The sequence below is a fragment of the Lepus europaeus genome, chromosome 7 (assembly GCF_033115175.1).
Source record: "Lepus europaeus isolate LE1 chromosome 7, mLepTim1.pri, whole genome shotgun sequence".
In the NCBI taxonomy this organism is placed as follows: domain Eukaryota; kingdom Metazoa; phylum Chordata; class Mammalia; order Lagomorpha; family Leporidae; genus Lepus; species Lepus europaeus.
This window is the reverse complement of record NC_084833.1, coordinates 96576454-96592311: the sequence shown is the minus strand read 5'-3', so window position 1 is coordinate 96592311 and position 15858 is coordinate 96576454. Positions and strand designations below refer to the sequence as shown.

At 43.4% G+C, this 15858-nt stretch overlaps 2 protein-coding genes across 2 annotated transcripts in view; one reads left to right on the top strand and one right to left on the bottom strand.

Annotated features, from left to right (window-relative positions):
* ATM (ATM serine/threonine kinase) overlaps positions 1 to 2690 on the bottom strand; it is a 156645-nt gene extending 153955 nt beyond the window's left edge. The window contains 1 exon segment of the mRNA XM_062196965.1: positions 2515 to 2690. The gene's annotated coding sequence lies outside the window, so the exon portion shown is untranslated.
* A 321-nt stretch (positions 2691 to 3011) lies between these two features.
* Positions 3012 to 15858, top strand: part of LOC133763391 (protein NPAT) — a 68100-nt gene continuing 55253 nt past the window's right edge. The window contains exon 1 of the mRNA XM_062196963.1: positions 3012 to 3171. Within this exon, the coding sequence (XP_062052947.1) occupies positions 3135 to 3171 (37 nt within the window). The 5' untranslated portion in view covers positions 3012 to 3134. The remainder of the gene's footprint in view (positions 3172 to 15858) is intronic.

The window sequence follows — 15858 nt, the reverse complement described above, 5'->3', positions numbered from 1 at the left end:
ACCAGTATTAGATGGCCCAGGTCCTTGGGCCCCTGCACCCACGTGGGAGACCCAGAAGAGGCTCCTGGCTTCAGATGGGCGCTTCTGGCCGTTGTGGCCATCTGGGGAGTGAAATAGCAGATAGAAGACCTCTCTCTCTTTCTGCCTCTCCTCTCTCTGCGTAACTCTTTCAGATTAAAAAAAAACTGAAAAATACTCTGAAATAAAAGGGTTTTTGGAGCAATTACAGACACTAGCCAGAAAAAAGGAGTGGTCTAGAAGCTCCTGTAACCACCAGCAGAGAGCTATTTGAAAGGTTTTTTGCTGGATCTAAAAAACCCAAATATTTTATACTCAAAGTTTGGGAAACAGAAAGTATAAACTATTTATAATAAGCCTATATAGAGAAGAGTGGCAGTCCAACTAAAAGGCAGGAAGGTAGACTCTAAGAAGTATTTAGTTATTCCTAATCAGTTGGGATTGCGTTGATGGCCTTGGAGTTAAAATTTCAACACACAGGCCGGTGCCCTGGCTTAACAGGCTAATCCTCCGCCTTGCGGCGCCGGCACACCGGGTTCTAGTCCCGGTCGGGGCACTGATCCTGTCCCGGTTGCCCCTCTTCCAGGCCAGCTCTCTGCTGTGGCCGGGGAGTGCAGTGGAGGATGGCCCAAGTGCTTGGGCCCTGCACCCCATGGGAGACCAGGAGAAGCACCTGGCTCCTGCCATCGGATCAGCGCGGTGCGCTGGCCGCAGCGCGCCTACCGCGGCGGCCATTGGAGGGTGAGCCAACGGCAAAAAGGAAGACCTTTCTCTCTGTCTCCCTCTACTGTCCACTCTGCCTGTCAAAAAAAATTTTTTTTTCAACATACATTCAGCACCTCAAGCAGGTTTTTTGTTTTGTTTTGTTTTGATTGGCCAAAACGGCTAGCTGACTAACTTCTCTCTCCTTTCCACGCTCTAGCCGTGTAATCAAATTTAGGACATCTTAGAATACTTGCTCTCATCTTTGCCTTAAAGAAAACAATACTTAATAATAGAAAGAAAACAATACTTAATAATAGAAAAAATCAGTAGAGAGGACCATTTTAGATAAATTATAAGGAAACATCTCAAAGGAAGGTATAAAAAGACAGTCAAGATCTGAATAAACCAGTGCCAATCATATAAAGAGCCAAAGAACTGACATTTCAGGGAAGTAATCTTGCACGACCTCAGGGTACTAGGATGGAAAAGAGCATGTTAGGTTGGAGGAGGTACAGAGGAGCCAGCTAGAGTAAAAGTATCACCAGATAAAGACGAACCCCACTTACACATTAATCCAGACTACCTACGATTCATTCATATTCCACAGAAACAATTCAAATTTCCTAAGTAACAGGCTCTGCACCGGCGCATTCAATATTCGTTTTTATTACCCAGCTTAATCCCTTTGCAGAACCTTGACAACCATGCCAATTCCATCCTCCTAGAAATAACTTTGCCCTTGGCATACAATACTTGGTTCTGTAGTCAATGTGTATTAATCCAGCCAGAGCAAGTTAGCTCATGTGTCCAAACCTTAATGATAAAACAATACTAGCATCTACCCCAAAAACTTGTAGTAAGCATGCAGGTGCATGTTTAGCAAAGCACCTGGAACACAGCCAATCGCCATGTTAACAGTTATCAGAATGAATTCCCTTCCTTTATGATTGCTCAAGTCTCTTTTGATATTTCTTCCCTTCCCACTTCAAGCAGCATCCTTATCTCCTTGGTTTCATTCATTCCTGTGACCTAAACATACCGAAAACTCCCCGAACCTCTTTCTTTCAATACTAGATCTCACTCCTGATCTTCAAGAACCTTCTACCATGTGCCTTTTACAGGTAAGTTTCTTTCTGTTTGGAAAGTTCCTACTATCCCCTAAGGCAGTTTAGATACTGCAAGGGCTCCCGGCAAACTGAACTGTTTCTCCCAGGCCGAGTTTCCACAGAACCTGTAACTGCTCTTCTAGAACATTATCCACCTTGCAGTGTAGTTAATTATCTGCACCTGGGAAAACAGCGCTGCAGGGCTCACCACAGGGAAGGATTACCTCACGTAATTTTCCAAGGAAGATGTCAAACAGCTGACAGAACTCGAACTCGATACTGAGATTCCAGAACCTACATTCTTAACCACGAGACTACAGTTAAAATCTCACTAAATGCTCGCTAACTCAAAGTACCAATTATGACACGAGGTTAAAAAAAAAAAAAAAAGGTAACTACTCCAATCGCCTAGTTGAATCTGAACCCTAAGGGGACGGGAGAAGGAGACGCGGAGAAAGAACTCAATTCAGAGGACTTAAAAGGAAGTTCAAGGATAACGCCGCAGGGGGCTCGGAGGGAGTGCGGTGAGTGGCCGCTGCAGCAGCGAGGACTACGAGGGAGAGAGCGCTCACTGGCCGCTCTGAAAGAGCGCGTGGGATTAGGAGTCGGGGGAAAAGGACAGACTGGGTCCAATCCGACTCAGTTTTGTAAATACACAAATCATTGCGTGGCTCCGCACCCCTACCGCTAGACTCTGATGGCCCAGGCAGTGCCGGCGGCGGCTTGCAGCACGGATCCCCCAGCTCCTCTCGCCACCTCCGGCTGCCACAGCTTCCACACTCCGTTATCCCCGCAGCTTTCCCCGCTTCCGGTTCAAACGCCGCGTGAACTCGCTGCGTCCTCTCGGGAGAAAGCGCTAACAGGCCACAGAGCACACTCTGCTCATGCGCACAAGGATCACGCGCTCTCCGTCGCCCAGCACTGCGCACCCCCAAAATATTCTGCTCGTCTGCGGAAACGCGCCTGCGCGCTGCCCACCAATGGCTAGCGACTCTGTGTCCGTCGCCCGCCCTCTGGCTGCGGCTCCGGCGCTCGCACCCCGCCCCTTCACGCTCTCCGGCCCCACCCCTCCAACTCTGAGGGCGGAAGTGACGACAGTTCCAAGGAGAACGGAGGCGGGTTTCATTTCGGCGCCTTTCTTTCTCTGGCGGAAGCCATTGGCTGGCGTGGAGCGAAAGAGGCGGGACAAATTGCCGCGGGTTCAGTGCCGCCACTGGAACCGGGAGATGCGGCGCAGGAGCTGTCGCTGTGTTTCTCTGTACCTGCGTCTCGTCTCTTATTGTGGTTCCTTCTGCGGCTTCGATCATGTTGTTACCCTCGGACGTTGCCCGGCTAGTATTGGGTAAGCGCGGACGCTGGCGGGAGGGTTACCGGGCCAGGCAGAGAAGGAGGGAAGGCGCTTCGGAGCTCAAGCCTTTCCCTTGGTGGGGCAGCCTTGGGGTTTTGCTTCCCCGCTTGCAAGTTCGGACTGGCCGTGATTTTCCGTCGCTCGCTGGCCCTGGTCGTTGTGTGTGGATGCTCTCCTGCTCGGGCTGTTTGTCTAGGGGAGAGCCGGAGAGAAGCTCGGAGGGCAACACCTGGGGCCCGGATGCGGAGGGAAAGTCAGGCCTGCACACTTCACTGGGACCCCTGAAAGAGAGTTGTCTACGTGACGGGGCGGACTTCGTCGTCTTCAACCTTGCGCGTACTTTCCCTTGTCAGAGCTGAGACCAAAATAGGACAAATACGGACTTCCCGGCCACCCAGCTTTGTAGAAAGACCTTCGTGACGTCTTTCTCCTAACCCTTAGAACTCCGGATTTGGGACGAGTGGGGGTGGTCCTCCTCCTCCATCCTCCCGGCAGGACGTCGTCCCGTGTAGAGGGTTGAAATGCCAATTGCCAATTTGAAAGCAGCTGCAATTCCTATCGCTTTGATGAGCGAACAGTTACGGAAGGGAAGTGCCTTCCAGTTGAACGTTTTCTCGCCCTAGTTAGCTTTTCCTCCATTTGTGCCACTTGTCTGTCAGGGTGTATTGTCTGTGTGGGAGACGGTTTTTTTGTTATTGTTTGTCCCTTCAAAGAATAAAGAGGATTGTACTGCTGGCAACGAGAGCCACTTAAGCTCAAAAACGGGGCCAATGATTTACATACCTGACATCTCTAAAAGTTAATGGTATACATCTGTGATCATCGTCCCGTACTGTCCACAACCAGTACTACCATTATTTTATTGTTTGGAAACCTCATTTGTCTTCTGCCTTTTAAAAGTACTCCACCCTGTGGCCTAAAAATGGTGTTTGTGTAGGGCTCTTGATAAGAATATTTTGCAGGAAACATTAGGCGGAAATGGTTCCACCATCCACTTTTGGGAAAACGAATGATTGAAGTTTGATATTTTGTTAACGTTTGGTTAATCTTTGCTCACGTTATCAGAATTGAATATCAACACAACCTGCATCTATATCTGACTTTTATTAAAAGCTGGCTATCTTGTAACTGTTAAATTTTTTAGGCTTGTATGTAACTTGTAAAGAAGTAGGCTTTCACAGTATAGGTTCACATGCTTTATTATTTCCTCCATGCATGTCATTTAAGAAGTTTGAGTGTTAGCCATTTGGTAATCCAGTTGAGTTTCAGTAATCATAGTCAAACGTTTCTCACTCTCAGCACTATTGACCTTTTGGGCTGGATAATTCTTTTCATGGTGAGTTGTCGTGTGCTCAAACATTGTGGGGTATTTAGCAGCATTCCTGGCCTCCGTGCCCTAGAGACCAGTAAGATGTCCCCCTGCCCACTTGAGAGGAGAGTGTCTGTATAAATAATGTGTCCAATGGAAGGCAGATCACCCCCAGTTAAGAAAGACTTAAGAGAGCAGTATGATTTTTTTTTTTTTTAGTTGTGATAATACTCATCCACCTTGTGGGTATTCTTTCTCCAGAAACCAGCTGCTCTGTTTGACTTCCTACTTTTAATGGATAAGAATTCCAGAATCATTGTTTTCTTATCCTAAAATTTTTTGTTGTTCTATTTTCACTGCCAAGGATTCTACCAATTTGTCTTCCATGATTTCTCTTACAGACTTTTGTTATGGCTTCCCATAACAATTTTATTACTTGCTTATTACCCTATCATCACTCCCTCCCCATCTTCAGTCCCTCTCCTTTTGTTGGCCTCTTCAAAATGTATTTTCAGAAAAATTTGGGTGCCTAATAAGTTCCAAATACTGAGCCAGTGACTAAGCAGAAAGGAGTTTTTTTTTTTTTTTTTTTTTTTTTTTTTTTTTTTTTTTTTAGTGTTCAGATCAATTAGATTGGGGGTTTTTTTTTGGTTTGTTTTTTTTACTGTTAAATACATACCACTAAGACACTTTCCTGGACCCCAACTTCACATTCCAAGACTTTCACACTTTCACAAGTCACACTGAATCAAATTACTGTGAATTTTATTTAATTGCTCTACTTGTCTACCTACTTTCCACTATGCAGCACACCGCACTCCCATTGAAGCAACCCTTGCTGCTCAGCTGCAGCTACAATCTGGCCTTATTGGAATTTTAAAAAATATTGTACAGGACAAAATACTTAGAAGTAGTATTTTGTCTCTGACCCACTAGTTTAGTATTCATCATTATGTCAAAGTACTCCAGAATTGATCTTGCCTGCCTCTCCTGCTTGATTTATCATCTTAATATTTGCCTTCTGCTCCAGGCATAACAGACTACTTGAGATTTCTCCAAATATTTTTATGTGGTCTCCTTCTTGTCATCCTAGCACACTTATATTCAAGATTCAGATTAAACATGATCTGAAACCTCTTCCATCAAGTGTAGCTAGTACTTTTCCTTAACTGCCTTTTGTGGCTATTTAGTTTTTAGCTGGTTTTTTTTTTTTTTTTTTTTTGTAAAATATACATAACCAAATTTACCACTTTTGCCATTTTTAAACAGTTTTGTGGCATTAAGTACACTCACATTATTCTACAACCATCACCACTATCTACCTTTAGGATTTTCCATCTTCCCAAACTGAAACTAACATCTTGTACTATTCAGTATTCTTGGATTAATAGAAAAGCTTCAAGAGTTGTATCTAAAAGGTTTATGTGCAGAGGGGGACAATTTTTATGGGCGAAGGAGCCAGGATTTTCTCCTTTTTTCTAAATAGGTTTGCCACTCTCTGAGTCAGAAAAAAACCGCAATCTGAGTGTTTGACATGGATGGATTTAATGAAGTAATTGGTTATACTGGTGATGGAAAAGCTAGGAAGCCAAACAGGCAGCTCAGAGGTTGGCATCAGCTGGAACCTGCCACAGAAGGATGAGAAGAGATGCAGTAGTGGGAACAACTGTGTAGAAGATGAGCAGACTTGTGTGATGAGGGAGCGTAGTCCTGTGGAGCATCTATCAAGGCAGAGTGGGTTTGGGAAGGGAAAAAACTGTGGCCTCTTCCTCTTGCCTTCCAACCTCCCACTAGTACTTCCTTCTCATTTACAGCAAGAAGCCTGCTGACATGGGAGGCTGGGAAACATGACCTTTATGGATTCAGACTTCCTATCGTACAGTAGATAGGAGGCCAAGGGTGAAGAATGAGTTTGAGCACGAATAAGACCAGGACTGGCACTTCTATATCACTAAGTAGATATTTCATAAACGTTTACAAAAGTGCAACTGTGATCATGACAGTCCCTTCAATAGTATGTGTACGCATTGCTGACATTTACTAAAGCTTTTCATAGTGCTTAACTAATCTGCCTTTGCTGTTACGTCTCCAGCTGTTGCTCGGTACACCTTGTGCTACATCCAGGTAGGTATGTTCCCAAGTGTGTTCTGCATATGTGGTTTCCATCCCCATCTTTGGGATTTCCAACCACTTTATTAGGACTCTCCTCCTCCTCCTTGAAACATTGTGTAATTTCTGCCAGCTCTAGTAGTAATTTTTCTTGCACCTATCTTTGCTTAAAGTCAGTCACTCTTATCACTTGGTTTGCATTGCACTCATTTGTTTATCTTAGGACTCCTAGAAGATCATGATTTCTTTATAGACAGAGAGCTTGTCTCTGTTACTTGTGGATCAAGTAATATGAAGCACTGTAAGTTAATTCTTTCTGAGAGTTACTTTTTTTATTTTTAGTTACATTTTTTAAGGACATTAAACCACTCATTTCTAGGAAATTAGTAGAATTTATAAAATTTTTTTTCTATCACTTGCTTCAGGCTGCTCTCTTTTTTACTTTCTACAAATAGGATGAAAGGAATTCAGATTCCTGGCATAGCAATTCCTAACATTTTTTTTAAGATTTTATTTATTTATTTGACAGTAGAATTACAGACAATGAGAGAGAGAGACAGAGAGAAAGGTCTTCCTTCCGTTGGTTCACTCCCCCAAATGGCCGTAATAGCCGGAGCTGTGCTGATCTGAAGCCAGGAGCCAGGTGCTTCTTCCTGGTTTCCCATGCGGGTGCAGGAGCCCAAGCACTTGGGCCATCTTCTACTGCTTTCCCAGGCTACAACAGAGGGCTGGATTGGAAAAGGAGTAACCGGGACAGAATCCGGCGCCCATGTGGGATGCTGGCACTGCAGGCAGAGGATTAACCTAGTGTGCCACGGCACTGGCCCCAACAATTCCTAACATTTAAATACCTGCAATAATAGTTGTTTCAATTGTTTGCCCCTTCATCTATTTTGTTACACATTACTACCTCCAATTTAAAGCACTTTAAAGACAGTATTAAGTAGGAGAAACTTCAGTCATGCTTTCTTAATCTATTCTAGGGGTGGTAAACCTATTTCTGCCAAGGGATATTTATGACATCATTTGTGGGCCATACAAAATCATTAAAAATGAACCTGATGTAGATCTATTAAATTTCGAGTCCCATATGCAGTTGGCATTAGTAGGGCCAGACCAAATGATTTTATAGGCCTCATATGGCCCACCAGCCATATGTCTCCAACCCCCAATCTATTCAGACACTTTGGTCAGTAAGTTTACACAAAAGATGTAGTCCTTTTGTCCTTCCATTTTTAAGATTAAAAGAAGAGAAATGATAACTAGGATTAAAGAATAATCATTTGTATTATGAAACAGCAGATGATTGCTGTCTAGTTTGTATTTTCATTTTAACATTTGAGATTTAGAATAATTTTTGTATCTAGAGTGAGCCTTGTGGTACAATGGTCTGAGCTGCCTCTTGAGACACTCATGTGCCATATTTGAGTGCTGGCTACTCCACATCCGAGAGAACTCTATGCATATGTGCTTGGGAAGCAGCAGGAGATGACTTAAATATTTGATTCCCTGCCACACATGTGGGAGACTCTCATAGAGTTCCTGGCTCCTGGGTTTGGCCTGGCCTAACCCCAACTATTGCAGCCTTTTGGGGAATGAACCAGCAGATGGAAGAAAACTGCTTGTGCTTGCTCTCACTCTTCCTTTATGTGTGTGTGTGTGTGTACATGTGTGTATCTCCCTCTCTGTCACCCTGCCTTTCAAATAAACAGTAAGTCTTCCTGAAAAAAAAAAAAAAAAAACAGAATAGTTGGTACATAAAATTTTCACTATCGATTGATTGAGAATAAGGTGCTTAATGATGATAAGCGTTTTGTATAGATAGCTTGTTAATCATAGCTGTAATCATCAATTATATAAAACCAGTCTGTTTACTGCATTATTTTGGAACTTCTAGGACAAAAGAAAAGCAGTGTGCATCAAATGTAATCTAAAATGAGAACTCAAGGGGCAGGTGTTTGGCACAGTGGTTAAGCTGCCCCTTGAGACACCTGGGTCCCTTATTGAAAGGATTAGTTGAAATCCTTGCTCTGCTTCAGGTTCCAGATGAAATCATAGTGCAGTGGGTTAAACCAACACCTGTGGACACCAGCATACCATGTAAGCACCAGTTCAAGTGCTGGCTGCTTGACTTCAGAGCCAGCAGCCTGCTACATTTGAGACAGCAGGAAGATGGCCCCAGTGCTTGGGCCCCTGCCATCCATGCGGAAGGCCAGGATGGAATTCTAGGCTTGGGCCTGGCCCAGTCCTGACCATTGTGGCCATTTGTTGAGTGAATCAGAGTATGGAAGAGCTCTCTGTAACTCTGCCTTTCAAAATAACGGCTTAAAAACATTTTTTAGGCCGGCGCCATGGCTTAACAGGCTAATCCTCCGCCTTGCGGTGCCAGCACGCCAGGTTCTAGTCCCGGTTGGGGCGCCGGATTCTATCCCGGTTGCCCCTCTTCCAGGCCAGCTCTCTGCTATGGCCTGGGAAGGCAGTGGAGGATGGCCAAAGTCCTTGGGCCCTGCACCCGCATGGGAGACCAGGAGAAGCACCTGGCTCCTGGCTTCAGATCAGCGCGATGTGCCGGTCGTAGCGGCCATTGGAGGGTGAACCAACGGCAAAAAGGAAGACCTTTCTCTCTGTGTCTGTCTGTCTGTCTCTCTCGTTATCCACTCTGCCTGTCAAAAAAAAAAAAAACTTTTTAAAGAGATGAAATGAAAGCATGAGATTGCCCGAAGTTTGATGTATTTTTGACAATGGCAGATAGTATATCTCAGATATTACTTTCCAGATGCATTTGAACTTGAACACTTGTTGTAGAAACAATGTAGCCTTTTAACAGAGCCTTTTCTTAAGTGTGTGAAATATAAAGGTAGAGTATCTGAAGAAGTGCCATGAGTTATCTGATCTGTGATGATTAAGATTTTCTTACACAAAAGACCATTTTCTTTCTGAAAAACTGTATCACTACATTCTGTCTAGAACATTATTTCTCAGCCTTTTATCTCAAACCCTTAAAGAATCTTCAGACAAATTTTGCCTGATTATCCCTCCACATAAAATGTTAATATCCTGATTATCTGTTTAAATATTGTATGTGTTTCTGTGATTTATGCATGAGGGGTATGAGATTTTCCTTCATTCCTCCCTCTCCCAAAACGAATTTTCACTCTTTTTTGAGAATGCGTGGTCTAGGCCAGGGAAAGCAAATCTACTTTGAGGAATTAGATTTCATAGTACCACCTGTTGGAATTCCTAGATGACTGGACACATTTTGGATGATTGGTACATTTAGAATTCTCAACCATAAAAAAAAAAAAGTTATTTGATCCTGAATCATACGAAGAAAAAGCTCCAGTTGCCTGAATTCCAGGATAATTCTAGTGGTTTGTACATGTTTTAAATTTCTGTGTCCACAAATACTGTTTGCAGCTGACTCACTCATTCCGAATAATGCTTGTATGACTGCAAGAAAGCCAACCATGATAAAAAATGCCTTCTTTTCAATTGGCCATAGTTTTCACAAACAAAGAAAAAGGAAAATAACCTATTCTTAATCTGATTTCATAGCTATGGAGTAATCTTTAATCCTGTGAATATTGAAATAGTTGTATCTGAAATGTTTCCTAAGGTTTCCAAATGTTTTCTCATACTGCAAAACCATAGTGTCTTTGCATTTTGGTTTATGTATTTGTTTCTCCTTCAACATCCGTTAGCAAGAGACTGGAAAACTGATTAAACAGCTACAAGTAGAAAGTGGTCAGTTGATTTTCAAATCAGTTAAGGCATTGTCTAAAGTAAGATTACTGTTTCCTTACCATTTTCTGTTTAAAGTCCACGTGAGTAGGCTATCTCATTAGTTTATTGATTTGCAGGACTTAGTTAAAAATGCAGAGTAGAGGCCGGCGCCATGGCTTAACAGGCTAATCCTCCACCTTGCGGCGCCGGCACACCGGGTTCTAGTCCCGGTCGGGGCGCCGGATTCTATCCCGGTTGCCCCTCTTCCAGGCCAGCTCTCTGCTATGGCCCGGGAAGGCAGTGGAGGATGGCCCAAGTCCTTGGGCCCTGCACCCGCATGGGAGACTGGGAGAAGCACCTGGCTCCTGGCTTCGGATCAGCGAGATGCGCCAGCCGCAGCGGCCATTGGAGGGTGAACCAACGGCAAAGGAAGACCTTTCTCTCTGTCTCTCTCTCTCGCTATCCACTCTGCCTGTCAAAAAAAAAAAAAAAATACAGCGTAGAATATAATTTTATAATTTTAAAGTTGGAAGAGATCTTGGAAATAATTAGTGGGTAACCAATCTTTACTGGCTGTTATACCAGCATGGAGATGGTAAGTGTACTACAAAGACAACTGAAATGGAATACTTAGTGTGGTACATGGAGGATTCAAAGACGAGTTCTCTGAGAAAGTGATTGTAATACTAGAACCTGAAGAATGAGTTGAAGTTAGCTAAGCTTAGAAAAAAAATGAGGTGTCCAAACCAAAGGAATAGAATAGTGCTCTTGAAATCAAAGCATTTGTAGAACTGAAAGACCAGTTTGGATTACTGAGGCAATTAAGTTTATGGAAAGAAAAGGATTATTTAGCTCACAACATGAGAAGTTCAAGTAAAAAGATCAGATGGCCCTGTTGGTGTGGCATCTGATGAAGGCAGCAGATGGCAATGAGGGAGTCCTTGAAGAGGAAGGATTGCACAGTGAGCCAGGAAGCAGAGATAGAAATTGGGCCCAAATGTGGGTTTTAATAACAAGCCTCTCGTTAAAAACTAACTTCTGAGATGGCAACCCCAATGATCTAAGGACCTCCTATTAAGTTTTGCCTCAAAGCTTGCAACACCCTGGGACCTAGTGTTTCCTTTAATACGTGGTCCTTGGGGGACATTTCCCATCCAAGCTAATATCCAAAAGATAGCAGCATGCTGGGAGAGATGCAATAGCAAGATATAAGACTGAAGAGGAAACTGAAGGGTAATGCAAGTACAGCCTCATATAACATAATAAGAATTTAGAATTATATTTTGGCCGGTGCCGTGGCTCACTTGGCTAATCCTCCGCCTGCGGCGCCAGTACCCTGAGTTCTAGTCCCGGTTGGGGCTCCGGATTCTGTCCTGGTCACTCCTCTTCCAGTCCAGCTCTCTGCTGTGGCCTGGGCATGCAGTGGAGAATGGCCCAAGTGCTTGGGCCCTGCATCCAAGCATAGGAGACCAGGAAGAAGCACCTGGCTCCTGGCTTTGGATCAGCACAGCGTGCTGGCCATAGCAGCCATTTGAGGGGTGAACCAGCGGAAGACCTTTCTCTCTCTCTCTGTCTATGTGTGTATGTATATATATAGAGAGAGAGAGAGAGATAAAATTCACATACTCAAATGTTATGAGTTTTCTATGTAATTTGGTTTCTGGACCTTTATCAGGTAAATCATTCGCAAATAATTTCTTTGATTTTTTTTTTTTATTTTTTTATTTTTTTATTTTTTTTTCCCAACAACAGTTGAAAAATTTACTTTTTCTAGTGAATTTTCCTGGGACTTTCTCCCTTTTTTTTTTTTTGTTTGTTTGTTTGTTTGTTTTCTTTTAGTTATTTGAAAGGCAAAGTTACAGAGAAACACACAGAGACTTTTCCATCCATCGATTCATTCTCCAAATGGCCACAATAGTCAGTGCTGGGCCAGACTGAAGCCAGAAACTTCTTCCAGGTCTCCCACATGGGTGCAGGGGCCCAAACCCTTAGACCATCCTCCATGCTTTACGTGGCACATCAGCAGGAGCTGGTTTGGAAGTGGAGTAGCCAGGACTTGTACTGGTGCCCATGTAGGATGCCAGTGTTGTAGGTGGCGATTTAACCCACTACACCACAATGCCAGACCCGGCACCGCTTTCCATTTTCAAGATTGTTTGACTATTCTGGGTCCCTTAAACTTGATTGTGTATTTTAGAATGAGCTTGTCAATTTGTTTTTAAAAGATCGTGAAGTTTTAATAAGTTTAGATTAATTTGGGGAGGGGGCTATTGACTTTCTGACAATATTGTCTTCCAATTAGTGAACATGATGTATCTTTAGATAACATTATTGAAAGTAATTAGCTTTTAGTATACAAGCCTCATCCAAAGAATCTTTATGATGGTTCAGTTTATAATTTTTCAACTTAATGATGGTTCAAAAGTAATATGCCTTCAAAGAAACCATACTTTGCATTTTGAATTTTGATCTTTTTCCAGACTAGCAATACAGTGTGATAACCTGTTAGGATGTTGGGCAGTGGCAGTATGTCACAGCTCTCAGTTCACCATGTGGCAGCCACCTGCTTACATTCGAATATGTTAACAATATAGCTTCTTCTCACTGGCTTCATGTCCAGTTGTGGGGAGAAGAGGAGAGATATGTGGACAGGGTCATGCTTGACCTCTCCATTTGTTCCCCTATACATTTTTCTTCCTGCTTGGAGCTTTAAACACAGTTCACAATGTTCCCCCACCTGCCACAATCCACATCTCCGTGTACTCAGTTTCTCACCTTGTTCACTGGGGGGTGGTGCCAACTCCCTGTTAGACGTCTCTGCCGTGCCTTCGCTGCCCTTCCACTGCACATGGGCCATGTCTCCACTGCCCCTCTGCCACTTCCCTTCCTCTCTTACTCCCTCAGCGTGGACCTGCCCAGTCTCTATTGGACTCCTAGGCTTCTCTGTACATTTGTATTCCCTCTCCTTATGAACTATCTATTTTGCCCTGTGTGACTCAGAAACTCCTGTTGCTATACTGCCATCTTTCCATTATTCCACATTTTTCTTTATCCATTCATCTGATGATAGATACGTTGGTTGGTTCCAAACTTTGGTTATTGTAAACAGTGCTACTTTGAACATGGTGGTGCAGGTATCTCTTTGATACATTATCTTCATGTCTTTTTTGTATATACCCAACAGCGGGATTGTTAGATCATATGGCAAGTCTATTTCTAGCTTTTAAAGAAATCTGCACACTGTTTTCCACAGAAGTTTTTTGAAGTATCTTTGTATTTATAAACTTCCTATATTTCTTGATGTTACTGATTTCTAATTGTATTCCTTTCTGTCCAAGTACTTGTGTGATTTTATTTTTTTTATTTTTTTATTTTTTTGGACAGGCAGAGTTAGACAGTGAGAGAGAGACGGAGAGAGAAAGGTCTTCCTTTTTCTGTTGGTTCACCCCTCAAGTGGCCCCTACGGCCGGCGTGTTGCGGCCAGCGCGCTACACCGATCCGAAGCTAGGAGCCAGGTGCTTCCTCCTGGTCCTCCATGAGGATGCAGGGCCCAAGCACTTGGGCCATCCTCCACTGCACTCCCGGGCCACAGCAGAGAGCTGGCCTGGAAGAGGAGCAACCGGGACAGAATCCAGTGCCCCAACCGGGACTAGAACCCAGGGTGCCGGCGCCCCAGGTGGAGGATTAGCCTAGTGAGCCGCGGCGCCGGCCTTAATCTTTTTTTTGACAGGCAGAGTGGATAGTGAGAGAGACGGAGAGAAAGGTCTTCCTTTTGCCGTTGGTTCACCCTCCAATGGCCGCCGCGGCTGGTGTGCTGCAGCCGGCGCACCGCGCTGATCCGATGGCAGGAGCCAGGTACTTCTCCTGGTCTCCCATGGGGTGCAGGACCCAAGCACTTGGGCCATCCTTCACTGCACTCCCTGGCCACAGCAGAGAGCTGGCCTGGAAGAGGGGCAACCGGGACAGAATCCGGTGCCCCGACCGGGACTAGAACCCGGTGTGCCGGTGCCACAAGGTGGAGGATTAGCCTAGTGAGCCGCGACACCGGCTTATCTTTTAAAATTCGTTTAGATTTGCTTCATCTCCTAAATATATGGTCTGTCATGGAGAGTGTTCCATGTGCACTTGAGAAAAATGTGTAATCTGCTATTGAAGGGAATTTTCTATGAATATCTTTTAGGTCTAGCTGATTTAAGTATTGTTCAAGATTTCTGTTTCCTTGTGGCTCTTCTGCCAAGTTCTGTGCATTCTTAATCAAAAGTGGGGTGCTGAAAACTCCAACTCCTATTGTTGAATTGCTTTTTCCTTACTTCTGTCAGATTTTGCTTCATGTTTTTGGAATTCTGTTGGTTACTATCTGAAAGGCATCTTTTTCTATATTTTTTCCTTCAACCTATTTGTATTTCAGTAAAGTATATCTTGCCCACAGCATATAGTTGCTTATATTGGTGCCCTTGATGGTTTTCTATGAGTCTGTGAAAAAAAAATTTTTTTTTAATTTATTTGACAGGTAGAGTTACAGACAGTGAGGGAGAGACAAAGGTCTTCCTTCCGTTGGTTCACTCCCCAAATGGCCACCACTGCTGGCGCTGTGCCAATTCGAAGCCAGGAGCCAGGTGCCTCTTCCTGGTCTCCCATGTGGGTGCAGGGGCCAGAGAGCTGGCCTGGAAGAGGAGCAACTGGGACTAGAACCTGGTGCCCGAAAATGTTATTTTTCATCATTCTTGTTTCCATTTCTCATACAAGATAACCAATTGACACATGTTTAAATTTACTGATTGCTTCTTTTATATCAGAAAATCTGCTGTGGGACTCCCTCTAGTGAATTTTTCATTTCAGTTATTATACTTTTCAACCCTACGATTTTCTTTGGTTCTTACTGTATGTGTTTGTTTGTTCATATTTTTTTTAATCTGTGACATTGTTCTCATAATTACCCAGGCATTGTTTTCTTTAGTTTTCTAAACTTATTTAAAATAGCTCATTTATTTATTTAAACTCTGCATCCAGTGTCTACACTTCCTTTAGGTGTTTCTCTATTGACCCATTTTTTTGTTCTTTTCTCAGTGTTAAGCCATACTTGTCTCTGTATATCTCTTTTTTTTTTTCATGAGGAATTGAATATTTTAAGTACTATAAAGCATCTACTTTTGTAATTATATTCTTCTTCCCCACATGTGTGTTGGTTTTTTTTTTGGGGGGGGGGGTGTTGAATAGTTGGGCCAATGAATATATCATTTTGTTTCACTGATACTTTGTGTTTTGCTTTAAATTTTATTTCTTCTGTAATTTTAATTATTTCTTCAGTTTTTGAGTTTGTTGTTTTTCTAGGTCCTTGGGATACATTCATAGCTCCTATATTTTATGCCTTTCCAATTTCTTGATGAAGCCACTAATTGCTATAAACATCCCTCATAACGCTGCTTTTGCTATAGCCCATAAGTTTTTATATGTTGTATTGTCATCTTCATTTGTTTGTAGGAATTGAGAAGCAGAAGCGGGGGGTGGGGGGTGGAGGTGGTCTTCCATCCACTAGTTCA